This window comes from Salmo salar, chromosome ssa04 (assembly GCF_905237065.1).
Source record: "Salmo salar chromosome ssa04, Ssal_v3.1, whole genome shotgun sequence".
Classification (NCBI taxonomy): Eukaryota; Metazoa; Chordata; class Actinopteri; order Salmoniformes; family Salmonidae; genus Salmo; species Salmo salar.
Genome location: NC_059445.1, coordinates 40,442,714 through 40,457,872, shown reverse-complemented (window position 1 = coordinate 40,457,872; position 15,159 = coordinate 40,442,714). Strand labels below are relative to the sequence as shown.

Here is a 15,159-nt window from a genome sequence, read left to right as displayed (position 1 = left end):
TAACCAGATAATTACTTGATAATAAACTATTTGTTAATAAACACGTTATTAACACATAAGAATGCAAAGGTCGACAATCTGTTTGTAATTTTTTTGGGCTTTATCCATTTCTATCTGGGATCCTTGGGACGTCCCTATCCTCATTGAAGTTGACATTGAAAATGATTAAGGTAAGGAAGGGTCCCTAACCGATTTAAAATGGTTAGGATTAGAAAAGGTTAAAGTTAGGCTAAGAGTAGGAGTTAGGGAATGGGCGTCGCAACGATTCCGTATAGCACCAACGCTCTGATTAGCTCAGGAAATGTGTCTTTACTTTGGCTCGTGAAGTTAGTATTCTAATCGTCCCTTAGCAACTCGTCTCTAACAAGATACATTCACAGGCAGAGGCAACAGCATTGCAGGAGTGGAAAATGGAATATGGGTAAGGGTCCGGTCCGTAGATTAATTGTACAAGACAAGGCCTCGCAAGTCCCGTGTGGCTCAGTTGGTAGAGCATGGTGTTTGCAACACCAGGGTTGTGTTTCCCACGGGGGACCAGTATGGGGGGGAAAAAATGTATGGATTCACTACTGTAAGTCGCTCTGGATAAGAGCGTCTGCTAAATGACTAAAATGTAAAATGTAACATGATAAAGTCTGCTTCTGTTGTTAAATGTTTGACCTTGATATATTCTGAGTCTCAGATTATGAATTTACATCATGCAGATTCAATCAAGAGGAGCGTGTATTTGCCGCGAAGAAGATTCAGACATACTGGAGGTCTCACCAAGACAAGAGACTTTTCCAGCTGATGTCGCTCACTGTTCGTGCTGCTGTGAGTGCTAGAGTTGCAGCCTGGCAGCCTTACTGATCAACACAACATTGCAATTCAGATTTAAAATGATCATAGGCTAGATGGCCTTAATATGAACTCAATTATATAGGCCTATTGGTGGGGAGCTGTGTGAAAATCTGATATAATCATTATATCAGATGTTCGCTTATGCACAGTGACTTGCGAAAGTAATCACCACCCTTGTAAATTTCCTATTTTGTTGCCTTATAACCTAGAATTAAAATAGTTTTTTGGGGGGAGGGGGGGGTGTATAATTTGATTTACACAACATACCTACCACTTTGAAGATGCAAAATATTTTTTTGTGTGAAACAAAAAAGAAATAAGACAAAAAAACTGAAAACTTGAGTTTGCATAACTATTCATCCCCCCAAAGTCAATACTTTGTAGAGCCACCTTTTGCAGTAATTACAGCTACAAGTCTCTTGGTGTATGTCTCTATAAGCTTGGCACATCTAGCCACTTGGATTTTTGCCCATTCTTCAAGGCAAAACTGCTCCAGCTCCTTCAAGTTGGATGGGTTCCGCTGGTGTACAGCAATCTAAGTTATACCACAGATTCTCAATTGGATTGAGGTCTGGGCTTTGACGAGGCCATTCCAAGACATTTAAATGTTTCCCCTTAAACCACTCGAGTGTTGCTTTAGCAGTATGCTTAGGGTCATTGTCCTGCTGGAAGGTGAACCTCCGTCCCAGTCTCAAATCTCTGGAAGACTGAAACAGGTTTCCCTCAAGAATTTCCCTGTTTTTAGCGCCATCCATCATTCCTTAAATTCTGACCAGTTTCCCAGTCCCTGCCGATGAAAAACATCCCCACAGAATGATGCTACCACCACCATGGTGTTCTCGGGGTGATGAGAGGTGTTGGGTTTGCGCCAGACATAACGTTTTCCTCGATGGCCAAAAATATCAATTTTAGCCTCATCTGACCAGAGTACCTTCTCCCATATGTTTGGGGAGTCTCCCACATGCCTTTTGGCGAACACCAAACGTGTTTGCATATTTTTTTCTTTAAGCAATGTCTTTTTTCTGACCACTCTTCCATAAAGCCCAGCTCTGTGGAGTGTACGGCTTAAGTGGTCCTATAGACAGATACTCCAATCTCCGCTGTGGAGCTTTGCAGCTCCCTCTGGGTTATCTTTGGTCTCTTTGTTGCCTCTCTGATTAATGCCCTCCTTGCCTGGTCCGTGAGTTTTGGTGGGCGGCCCTCTCTTGGCAGGTTTGTTGTGGTCCCATATTCTTTCCATTTTTAATAATGGATTTAACGGTGCTCCGTGGGATGTTCAAAGTTTCTGATATTTTTTTATAACCCAACCCAGATCGGTACATCTCCACAACTTCGTCCCTGACCTGTTTGGAGAGCTCCTTGGTCTTCATGGTGCCGCTTGCTTAGTGGTGTTGCAGACTCGGGGGGCCTTTCAGAACAGGTGTATATATACTGAGATCATGTGACAGATCATGTGACACTTAGATTGCACACAGGTGGACTTTATGTGACTTCTGAAGGTAATTGGTTGCACCACATCTTATTTAGGGGCTTCATAGCAAAGGGGGTGAATACATATGCACACACCTCTTTTCCGTTTTTAAATATTTTGAATTTTTTGAAACAAGTTATTTTTTAAATTTCACTTCACCAATTTGTGAAACGCCAAGGGGGATGAATACTTTTGCAAGGCACTATAAGTGGGCCAAAAAGTGAGTCATTTGTTTTTGTCATGGCACTGTTCAGGAACACTGTCTTGCACCTGCTATTCTCCGCCAACTCAGCCCCAGAGAAGCTGATCTGGTCAGAGATCCAAGCATGCACTGCAAGGTCAGATTCAGGTACCCCATCTGTAAACCTAATACCCATTTTGCTGCTATGATCTCAACAAGTGTAAAGATTGTCTGGTAAATCCAAATTAAAATGCTGACAGTAAAAAGCATGTGGATGTAATTATATTCAAAGAGACCTAATTGCATGCTAAACCTCATTAACACAGTAATGGGCCTGTTTTTGTTCTTTGGCTGATAGATTTTCAGGTTCCCAGTTCCCTCCATTGATTGTCTTCAAGATCTTCCACCTTGGTGGAGGAAGACAATATATTTCTGGAAAAAGAGTGTTCCGACCATCTAATCAGGTAAGCCTGAGAGAGACATCTCACCTTTCATAATATACTGTATGGGTCATTCTACAGAAGTGGTACAAATTGGGGGTTCAATTTTTTGTTGTTGTAACCTATTCCTCCCAAACGTCCAGCACAAGTCTTCCAACATGTCATATAATACACACACACACACATTTTGTATTGCATATTTGACATTTTACCTGAATTGCTTACCACCCCACTAAATGTGTCACTACTGAAACTGTGACAAAGTTGCAATAAAGAGAGAATCATGCACAGTAGTGATCATTTTGATTAACCTATTACAGATTCATTTAATAAATTGTATTTGCATACCAAATGAACAAAATAGTAAAAACATGACTTTTAACCTGATTTTCTAAACCTTTAAATAAGCCATTGAGGGCTTCCACTATTTAAAAGTAGTCAACTGGGTGGGGATTCCTATGGGTTGGGAGTGATCAGCCAATGATCAGAGAGCTTTGTCTTCTTCAAATTGGGTTGCCTATGGAGCCAAGACTAAGATTTATACTAGGACATTGGTCCCAAGATCCAGACCCAGTGAGTTAAGACCATGACAAGTTAAAAAACAAATTTACGTGATCTTGAGTGGTCTCAGGACGAAGACCACTAGATCAAGAGTCCATGGGTCCTTCAATTTGTAAGGGTAAAGTACAGTAGGGTAAAGTACAGTACAGCAAAGTACAGAACAGTAGAGCACAGTACATTAGAACACAATACAGTACAGTACAAATCAAATTTGATTTGTAACATGCACCGAATACAACAGGTGTGATACAGTGAAATGCTTACTTACAAGCCCTTAACCAACAATGCAGTTTTAAGAAAATACCTAAAAAAAAAGTAAGAGATAAGAATAACAAATAATTAAAGAGCAGCAGTAAATAACAATAGTGGGGCTATATACAGGGGGTAGTGGTACAGAGTCAATGTGCGGGGGCACCGGTGTCGAGGTAATTATGTACATGTAGGTAGAGTTACTAAAGTGGCTATGCGTGGGGGGGGGGGGGAGGGGGCAATGCAAAAGTCTGGGTAGTCATTTCATTAGCTGTTCAGGAGTCTTATGGCTTGGGGGTAGAAGCTTTTTAGAAGCCTTTTGGACCTAGACTTGGCGCTCCGGTACCGCTTGCCGTGCAGTAGCAGAGAGAACAGTCTATGACTAGGGTGGCTGGAGTCTTTGACCACTTTTAGGGCCTTCCTCTGACACCGCCTGGTATAGAAGTCCTGGATGATAGGAAGCTTGACCCCGGTGCTGTACTGGGCCGTACGCACTACCCTCTGTAGTGCCTTGCGGTTGGTGGCTGAGCAGTTACCATACCAGGCAGTGATGCAACCCATCAGGATGCTCTCGATGGTGCAGCTGTAAAACCTTTTGAGGATCTGAGGACCCATGCCAAATCTTTTCAGTCTCCTGAGGGGGAATAGGTTTTGCCGTGCCCTCTTCACAACTGTCTTGGTGTGCTTGGACCATGTTAGTTTGTTGGTGATGTGGACGCCAAGGAACTTGAAGCTCTCAACCTGCTCCACTACAGCCCCGTCGATGAGAATGGGGGCGTGCTCGGTCCTCCTTTTCCTGTCGTCCACAATGTACAGCAAAGTACATTAGAGAACACTACAGTATAGCACATTATAGACGTCTATGGTGTTGTCCAACAGATGTCAATGTTTGTGCTCTTGGGGGGTTGAAGCCCCCCTGCTGTCTATGAATCTCAATACTTTACAATTTTTCCTGAAGTGTGCACTTGTCCACTACCCACATATTGATCCTCTGTAGCTCAGTTGGTAGAGCATGGTGCATTACACTTTAGATTAAAGATAGCCTCAATGGCGCTGCCCGTGCTGTCACAAACTATATTCAGTTGAAGTCTGAACTTTACATACACTTAGGTTGTCATTAAAACTCGTTTTTCAACCACTCCACAAATTTCTTGTTAACAAACTACAGTTTTGGCAAGTCGGTTAGGACATCTACTTTGCATGACACAAGTAATTTTTCCAGCAATTGTTTACAGACAGATTATTTCACGTATAATTCACTGTATCAAAATTCCAGTGGGTCAGAAGTTTACATACACTAAGTTGACTGTGGCTTTTAAACAGCTTGGAAAATTCCAGAAATTGATGTCATGGCTTTAGAAGCTTCTGATAGGCTAATTGACATCATTTGAGTCAATTGGAAGTGTACCTGTGGATGTATTTCAAGGCCTACCTTCAAACTCAGTGCCTCTTTGCTTGGCATCATGGGAAAATCTAAAGAAATCAGCCAAGACCTCAGAAAAAGAATTGTAGACCTCCACAAGTCTGGTTCATCCTTGGGAGCAATTTCCAAATGCCTGACGGTACCACGTTAATCTGTACAAACAATAGTACGCAAGTATAAACACCATGGAACCACGTAGCCGTCATACCGCTCAGGAGGGAGACGCGTTCTGTCTCCTAGAGATGAACATACTTTGGTGCGAAAAGTGCAAATCAATCCCAGAACAACAGCAAAGGACCTTGTGACGATGCTGGAGGAAACAGGTACAAAAGTATCTATATCCACAGTAAAACAAGTCTTATATCGACATAATTTGAAAGGCCACTCAGCAAGGAAGAAGCCACTGCTCCAAAACTGCCATAAAAAAGCCAGACCAACTGCACATGGGGACAAAGATCGTACTTTTTGGAGAAATGTCCTCTGGTCTGATGAAACAAAAATAGAACTGTTTGGCCATAATGACCATCGTTATGTTTGGAGGAAAAAGGGGGAGGCTTGCAAGACGTAGAACACCTTCCCAACTGTGAAGAACGGGGGTGGCAGAATTATGTTGTGGGGGTGCTTTGCTGCAGGAGGGACTGGTGCACTTCACAAAATAGATGGCATCATGAGGGAGGACAATTATGTCGATATATAGAAGCAATATCTCAAGACATCAGTCAGGAAGTTAAAGCTTGGTCACAAATGGGTCTTCCAAATGGACAATGACCCCAAGCATACTTCCAAAGTTGTTGCAAAATGGCTTAAGGACAACAAAGTCAAGGTATTGGAGTGGCCATCACAAAGCAGTGACCTCAATCCTATAGAAAATGTGTGGGCAGAACTGAAAAAGCGTGTGCGAGCAAGGAGGCCAACAAACCTGACTCAGTTACACCAGCACTGTCAGGAGGAATGTGCCAAAATTCACCCAACTTATTGTGGGAAGCTTGTGGAAGGCTACCCGAAACATTTGACCCAAGTTAAACAATTTAAAGGCAATGCTACCAAATACTAATTGAGTGTATGTAAACTTCTGACCCACTGGGAATATGATGAAAGAAATAAAAGCTGAAATAAATCATTCTCTCTACTATTATTCTAACATTCCACGTTCTTAAAATAAAGTGGTGATCCTAACTGACCTAAGACAGGGAATTGTTACTAGGATTAAATGTCAGGGATTGTGAAAAACTGAGTTTAAATGTATTTGGCTAAGGTGTATGTAAACTTCCAACTTCAACTGTATATAGCATAAAGTATAATTTGATTTATTTATTAGTATCCCCAATTAGCTTCTTCCTCGGCAGCGGCTACTCTTCCTGGGGTCCAAACAGGAAGCAACACAACAAATAAAATACATAATATACATAAATATACAGACATACATATCACTACATTTACATTACAATTTAGCCATTCAGCAGACGCTCCCATCCAGATCGACCCACAGCTTGGGTGTTAATCTTAAGATAGCCAGGCGAGACAACCACATATCACAGTCGTATCCCAACCACGTATCACTTACATACAGTGCATTCAGAAATTATTCAGACCCCTTGACTTTTTCCACACATTGTTACTTAGCCTTATTCTAAAATGTATTAAAAAAAAATGTTTCACCCTCATCAATCTACACACAATAGCCCATAATGACAACGCAAAAACAGGTTTTTATACATTTCTGCTAATAAAAAACTGAAATATCACATTTACATAAGTATTCAGACCCTGTACTCAGTACTTTGTTGAAGCACCTTTGGCAGGGATTACAGCATCGAGTCTTCTTGGGTATGACGCTACAAGCTTGGCACACCTGTATTTGGGGAGTTTCTCCCATTCTTCTCTGCAGATCCTCTCAAGCTCTGTCAGGTGGCGTTGCTGCACAGCTATTTTCAGGTCTCTCCAGAGATGTCTCATTGGGTTCAAGTCTGGGCTCTGGCTGGGCCACTCAAGGACATTCAGAGACTTGTCCCAAAGCCACTCCTGCATTGTCTTGGCTGTGTGCTTAGGGTCGTTGTCCTGTTGGAAGGTGAACCTCTCTGGAGCAGGTTTTCATCAAGGATCTCTCTGTACTTTGTTCTTTTCATCTTTCCCTTGATCCTGACCAGTCTCCCAGTCCGTGCACCTGAAAAATATCCCCACAGCATGATGCTGCCACCATCATGCTTCACCATAGGGATGGTGCCAGGTTTCCTCCAGACGTGACGGTTGGAATTCAGGCCAAATAGTTCAATCTTGGTTTCATCAGACCAGAAAATCTTGTTTCTCATGGTCCGAGTGTCCTTTAGGTGCCTTTTGGCAACTCCAAGCGGGCTGTCATGTGGCCACTCTACCAAAAAGGCCTGATTGGCGGAGTGCTGCAGAGATGGTTGTCCTTCTGAAAGGTTTACCCATCTCCACAGAGGAACTCTGGAGCTCTGTCACAGTGACCATCGTGTTCTTGGTCATCTCCCTGACCAAGGCCCTTCTCCCCCAATTGCTCAGTTTGGCCGGGCGGCCAGCTCTAGGGAGAGTCTTGGTGGTTCCAAACTTCTTCCATTTAAGAGTGATGGAGGCCACTGTGTTCTTGGGGACCTTCAATGCTGCAGAAATTTGTTGGTACCTTTCCCCAGATCTGTGCCTCAACACAATCCTGTCTAGGAGCTCTACGGACAATTCCTTCAACCTCATTGCTTGGTTTTTGCTCTGACTTGCACTTTCAACTGTGGGAGCTTATATAGACAGGTGTGTGCCTTTCCAAATCATGTCCAATAAATTAAATTAACCACAGGTGGACTCCAATCAAGTTGTAGAAACATCAAGGATGATCAATGGAAACAGGATGCATCCGAGCTCAATTTCGAGTCTCATAGCAAAGGGTCTGAATCCTTACAGTATGTAAATATCTATATATTTTTTTAAATATTTTTTTTATATATTAGACAAAAATAGTTTTTACTTCGTCATTATGGGGTATTGTGTGTAGATTGATGAGGATTTTCTTTTTATTTATTCCATTTTAGAATAAGGCTGTAACGTAACAAAATGTGGAAAAAGTCAAGGGGTCTGAATCCTTCCCGAATGCACTGTATTACAATACATAATACAATGCAAAATACAATACAAAATGCATAAAAATGTCTGTGTCTCTTCACAGTCCCCGTCGTGCCGTAAGGTGTTCTTTTATCTGTTTTTTTATTCTGGTTTTATTGCTAGCTTGAGTTACCTGCGGTGACAAAGAGTTCCATTTAGTCATGGCTCTATTTAATACCATGTGTTTTCCAGCCTCTGTTCTGGACCTGGGGACTGTGAAGAGACCTCTGTTTGCATGTCTTGTGTGATACAGATGAGTGTCCGAACTGTGTGACAACAGTTTGAACAGAGAGTTCGGTACCTTCAACACATCACCACCTCAAACAAAGACCAAAAACAGTGATGCAGTCAATCTCTCCTCAACTTTGAGCTGGAGAGATCCATGTCATTGACATTCTCCCTTCGTGTACATCTAAGTGCAATACGTGATGCTCTGTTTTGGACCAATTGCAATTTGCCTTTTTTGCCGCAACTGACCACAGAACTGGACAGTAGTCCAGGTGCGACAAAACTAGGGCATGTAGGACCTGTCTGGTTGACTGAGATATCAAGAAAGCAGAGCAACGCCTTATCATTGACAGACCTCTTTCCATTTTAGTAACCATTGAGTCTATATGTTTTGACCATGATAGATTCCTAGCTACAGTGCCACCCAGCAGTCAGGTCTCTTCAACTTACTCAATAGCCACATTATTCAATAATATTTTCAGATGAGGTTTGTTTTTGAGATATTTAGCTCCAGCCTATTGCTTGTTACCCATTCTAAAACTGACTGGATCTCTATGTTAAGGGCGTTAGTTATTTATTTCACTGTTGCAGCCGACGTGTATACTATTGAGTTGTCAGCGTACATGGACACACAGGCTTTATTCAAGGTTAGTGGAAGGTCAATAGTAAACACAAAAACCAATAATGGTCCAAGCCGGCTGCCCTGCGGTACACCACAGTCAACCAAATTTGCATTAGAGAGGCTTCCATTAAATAAAACCCTCTGTGTTCTATTCGATAGGTAACTGTCCATCCATGATAAAGGCAGAGGAAGTTAATCCATAACACCTACGTTTTTTCAGCAATATGTTATGATCAATGATATCAAAGGCTGCACTGAAGTCTAACAAAACAGCTTCCACAATCTTATTATTGTCAATTTCTTTGAGTGCCTTTCCCTATAAGCATGCTGAAAGTCTGTTGTTAATTTGTTTTCTGTAAAAGAACATTGTATTTTTTCCAAAAGTTTGCTAAGCATCGTTAACAGGCAGATTGGTCTGTTGAATGAACCATTATAGGGTGCTTTGTTATTTTTGGGCAGCGGAATGACCTTTGCCTCCCTCCCGGCATGAGGGCACACTCCGCCTTCTAGGCTTAGATTGAAGATGTGGCAAATAGGAGTTGTAATGTATTCTGCTACCAACCTCAGTAATTTACCATCCTGGTTGTTGGTTCCATGTGGTTTGTCCTTATTTATAGAAAACAATTATTTTTTCACCTCTTCCACACTAACTAACTTTGTGGAATTCAAAGCTACAGGGCTCGTCTTTCATTATTTGGTCCGTTATGCATGAATATGAAGGCTCAGCATTTGTTGCTTGCATGTCATGCCTAAGCTTACTAATCTTGTCAACAAAAAAGTTATTAAAGTGGTTGGCAATATCAAAGGGTTATGTTATGAATGATCCATCAGCCTGGAGCTGAGTTAGCTTTTCTGCCTAGAATTTAATGTACTCCAGAGCTTTTTAGAATTGAATTTACTCAAGAGCTTTTTGCTATCATTCTTTATATCATTTATCTTTGTTCTATAGTATTTTCTAAAACTTCAATTAAACACTGAGTCTCAAATAGCCGCCTGTCCCTTTTGATAGCTGGGTCTAAATGAAGTGTTTACGAGGTTACCATGAATTACCATGAATTGTTTGCAAGGTTAAATGTTTGATTTGTTATATTAAATAATTCAGCAATAACAAACAAAAACTTATGGCAATCATCCGTTTTTATCGGCAATAAGAAACTGCTAGCCATTGGCTGCTAACAGCTGAGAACTATTAGCTAACTGTGAAGCACAAAAAGTCAACTTCAGGAGTAGACCCCCAGAAATCAGCCTAGTGGCGAAAGTAAGAACTGATGAAAATGCACAGTCAAAGCAAGAATCATTATTCTTATTTTTTTTGTCATAGTAAGACAAAAGAAACGTGACACAGTGTGTAAATGATAACACGTTAGTGCAACAAATTAAGAAATGCATTAAATTGCTGGAAGTGAATGCTGGAATTAAACAATGAACTATGCAAAAGCTTCCCTGTGGCTCAGTTGGTAGAGCATGGTGTTTGCAATGCCAGGGTTGTGGGTTCGGGGGGCCAGTACAAAAATTAAAAAAAATGCATGAAATGAAATGTATGCATTCACTACTGTAAGTCGCTCTGGATAAGAGCGTCTGCTAAATGACTAAAATGTAATGCAAATGAGCAAAAGCTGTGTGCATTAAGGAAATAGACACCTGGCTCAAATAGAAGCCAGCCTCTAATAAGCACCTGTTGTGTTCTGTGATTTAAGAAAATAAACATCTGGGCTATTATTTTAAGTTTTACGGTAGTTTCTTCTTCTTTTTGTTTAGTTATGTGATTACTCAATTTATTGTATTTTTGCCAATCTGCTGTATTGCTAGACTTATTTGCCATTCTCTTAGCCACATCCCTCTCAGCCATACAGTTTTTCAATCATCATCTATCCATGGGGATTTGGCAGTTTTATCAGTCAGTTTCTTTATGGGCGCATGCCTGTCAGTAACCAGAAGAAGCAATTTCATAAATGTTTCAAGTGCAGCGTCAGGATGTTCCTCATTACACACATCAGACCAACAAATATTTTTCATATCTTCAACATAGGAATCATTGCAAATCCTGATCGCTTATGCACTATTTTAGGTCCAGTCTTTGGAACTGGTTTTCCTAGATATGATCACTACATCTGATGGATATGGATACTGCTTTTGAGTAGATTTCTGCAGCATTAGCAAAGATTTGGTCAATACAAGTGGATGATTTAGTTGGTTTGACATGTCTCATATCATCTAAACCTATTTGTACTTCCATGTAGGCCACAACAGACACCTGCAGGATGATGGGAAATAGGATATTCATCAATCACATTATTGCTGATGAGATCCAGAGGCAAGGGAGGATGATTTCTGACACGTCTTATATTACCTGTATGAGGGACTTTATGCAGGTGAGATTGAGAACATTTTTGATAAGAGTAGTCTTCACATTCAGAGCATTTTGGAGCAATACTTTTACATCATACATGAAACAATTGTACCATATGCAATGGGCATGTTTTTCAGAGAAATCTGACACCACTAGTATGTACCATAATTGTAGTACTCAAGTCACCTTGACGAGCTACCTGCATACCTTGGAGGGCGAGAGAACACTTGGAGGTCTCTCTCTCTTCAAGGACTGTCACGAAACATCCTACAGTGGGATAGCTTGGAGGTGGGCGGGAAGGGCACTGTGGCAGACAGGCTAAGGCAAGAGCTGCTGCTGTTCGCGCCTCAAATTCCTTGCCCTCTGATTGGAGGAGCAATCCCACCTCGGATGCTCAGGTAAGCATAAAGACAAGCTCAGGAGGGCACTATGAGTGACATTCCCTACTGTATTAGGTCATTAATGTGGTTTCTTGCATTTACAATAGGAAGATATACTGTATACACTGAGTGTAAAAAACATTAAGAACACCTTAATATTGAGTTACATCGCCTCAGAACAGCCTCAATTCGTCAGGGCATGGATTCTACAAGGTGTCAAAAGCGCTCCACATGGATGCTGGCCCATGTCGACTCCAATGCTTCCCACAGTGTCAAGCTGGATGGTTGTCCTTTGGGTGGTGGACCATTCTTGATGCACACAGGAAACTGTTGAGCGTGAAAAACCTAGTTCTTGACACAAATCGGTGCGCCTGGCACCTACTATCATACCCCATTCAAAAACACAAATCTTTTGACTTGCCGATTCACTCTCTGAATGACACACATACACAATCCATGTCTCAACTGGTCTCAAGGCTTGAAAATATTTGTTTTACCTGTCTCCTCCCCTTCATCTACACTGATTGAAGTGGATTTAACAAGTGACATCAATAAGGGATCATTTCTTTCACCTGGTCAGTCTATGTAAAGTGACATTTTTTTATTTAACTAGGCAAGTCAGTTAAGGACAAATTCTTATTTACAATGACGGCCTCAATATGGGATCATAGCTTTCACCTGGTCAGTCTGTCATGGAAAGAGCAGGTGTTCAAAATGTTTTCTACACTCAGTGTATATACACATTACTTGAGTAACTGTGGGTTTACTACTCATCACAAATGGCATCATGATGGCAATAGTCTTCACTTGATCCTAGGTCTCCTGCTGCTCCCCCCTCTTCTGTGGTTTCTACAGCACGCCATGCCTCACAACCTGACACTAGCTCCACCCCCCTCCCCTCAACTCGCCGCTCTGCCCGTGCACGCATCACAGCTGCCCGCATGAGACATCTGTATATCATTGGGAGTACAACGAAGGTGAGTTTATATGAAACATATACTGAACAAAAATATAAATGCAACATTAAACAATTTCAAAGATTTCACTGAGTTACAGTTCATATGAGAAACTCTGTCAATTGAAATAAATTCATAAGGCCCTAATCTATGGATTTCACATGACTGGGAATACAGATATGCATCTGTTGGTCACAGATAGCTTTAAAGAAAATGGGCCTCACAAGGGCCTCAGGATCAAGTCACAGTATTCAAATTGCCAATCGATAAAATGCAATTGTGTTCGTTGTCCGTAGTTTATGCCTGCCCATACCATAACCTTACTGCCACCATGGGGCACTCTGTTCACAGTGTTGACATCAGCAAACCAGTCACCCACACGACTATACACGTGGTCTGCGGTTGTGGGGCCTGTTGGACGTACTGCCAAATTCTCTAAAATGACATTGGAGGCAGCTTATGGTAGAGAACTAAACATCCAGTTCTCTGGCAACAGCTCTGTTGGACATTCCTTCAGTCAGCATGCCAATTGCACGCCACCCCTAAAAACTTGAGACATCTGTGGCATTGTGTTGTGTGACAAAGCTGCACATTTTAGAGTGGCCTTTTATTGTCCCCAGCACAAGGAGTACCTGTGTAATGATCATGCTGTTTAATCAGCTTCTTGAAATGCCACACCTGTCAGGTAGATGAATTTTCTTGGCAAAGGACAAGTGCTCACTAACAGCCATGTAAACACATTTTTGCACAAAATGAGAGAAATAAGATTTTTTTTTACCTCATATGGAACATTTCTGGGATCTTTTATTTAAGCTCTTGAAACATGGGACCAACACTTCACATGTTGTGTTTATATTTTTGTTCAGTTTATATACACACCATAAATTCTACTTTCTCAGATGTTTTTTGGGGTTGATCAATCAGCGCTGTGCAGTAGATAACAGGACATAGTAGAGGTAGCCTCGATTCCTGATGAGTTTATTTCTACATCGTTCTACAGGATGAGAATAATGAAATAACAGAGAAAAACCACAACCCAGAGAGAGGAGAGGAAGAGAAAGACATGGAAGGAAGTGTTGTAAAGCTTGAAGCACCCCAGATAGTTTTGCCATTGGGATTGGAGGAAGACTCCCTCTCGGATTCTGAGTGGGAAGAGGAAGCAGAGAAACTCTGCTTGTGGACAAGGCAGCTTGCCCTGGATGATATGGACAATGTGCCATTCACCTGAACTAGAACTTCAACTTGAGCAAGACTAACCCTAACCTAAAAAAAACTTTTCCACTCCTATGGCTGTTCATTTTCTCTTCTCTTGCTTTGCACACAAATCTAATAAAAATGCTTGTGTAAATTACAGTGTATTAGCCTACAGCTGTGACTGTGTATTCTACTGCCTCAACCTAAGGCCTGGGCTTTCGTGTTACAGGTGGTAGAGCAGTAGCCTCCATAAGACTGGAAGACTGCGCCATAGAACTAAGATCAAGCCTGTCAGAATGTATCCCTTTTTATTTTACCACTACAATCTGTTCTTAGGACAAAACTGAAAAATAACAACTCATGTAGAAAGTAAACATCCACACCTCAATGGTACCAAGTCAGGGATGCAAACTGGTGAGGGCCCAAAAAGGTGACACTTGCTAAAAAAAATCCCTGCTAGGGGGAAATAATCCCCCCTCACTCACACACAAGTGTTACTGTCAAGTTCAACACAACAAAAGCAATATCTTTTGGCTACACTGCACATTATTACATTGTACACTTTCTGCCTGTGGACATCTGTTCTACAATGTGCCAGCAAAGCATGATACCCTTTGTTGGTATAATTGATCTCTTTCAGGCATACCCCTATTTATCCACTGTATTGAAAAAGTGCGAGGGAAAGTGTGTGGTGTTCCATAAGCCAGGTCCAGCTTCAGCTACACTTGATCCCTGAATCGACTTGTTTAATAAACAACGCCTCATTTTCACCTAATTCTCTCATTCTGAAAATTAACCAGATAGTAGTTAGTTTGTTAGCTAGTTAACATTTCACACAGATTGCCAGGGTCCAGTAAGCAACTAACGCATTATAACTTCAGGAATGGCAAGGAGTCGTATACCAGTAAATACTATAAGGAATTGGTTAGGTTACTAACGTTAACTCATCTAAGTTAGCTATCTGACTTTATTAGCCACCTAATTTCACACCATAAACTAAATTATTTGATCAGTTGAATTGGCTAATGTTGCTCAACATTTCTCTGGCTAGCTAACTGTTAGGCGGAGCAGCACAGGGAAACCCAAGAGCAGACTCAGACCAAGAAACAGGGATGAATGAACCATGGTATTTATTGTAACACAGGGAGATATG

The 15,159-nt window shown here is 41.4% G+C and overlaps 1 protein-coding gene across 3 annotated transcripts; it reads left to right on the top strand.

The window, feature by feature from the left end:
• Positions 1-71: 71 nt before the first annotated feature.
• Positions 72-14,160, top strand: cssa04hxorf58 (chromosome ssa04 CXorf58 homolog). Of its 3 annotated transcripts, none has more exons than XM_045716916.1 (8): positions 72-170; positions 705-813; positions 2,566-2,660; positions 2,851-2,956; positions 11,367-11,498; positions 11,651-11,874; positions 12,674-12,833; positions 13,813-14,160. In XM_045716916.1, the coding sequence occupies exons 2-8, from the start codon at positions 790-792 to the stop codon at positions 14,038-14,040; spliced, it is 969 nt and encodes a 322-aa protein (XP_045572872.1). In that variant the 5' UTR covers positions 72-170; positions 705-789; the 3' UTR covers positions 14,041-14,160. The 3 variants fall into 3 exon arrangements, with proteins under 3 accessions (XP_045572872.1, XP_014051679.1, XP_014051678.1); XM_014196204.2 differs by having other exon boundaries at positions 150-421; positions 11,750-11,874; XM_014196203.2 differs by having other exon boundaries at positions 150-421.
• Positions 14,161-15,159: the final 999 nt, after the last annotated feature.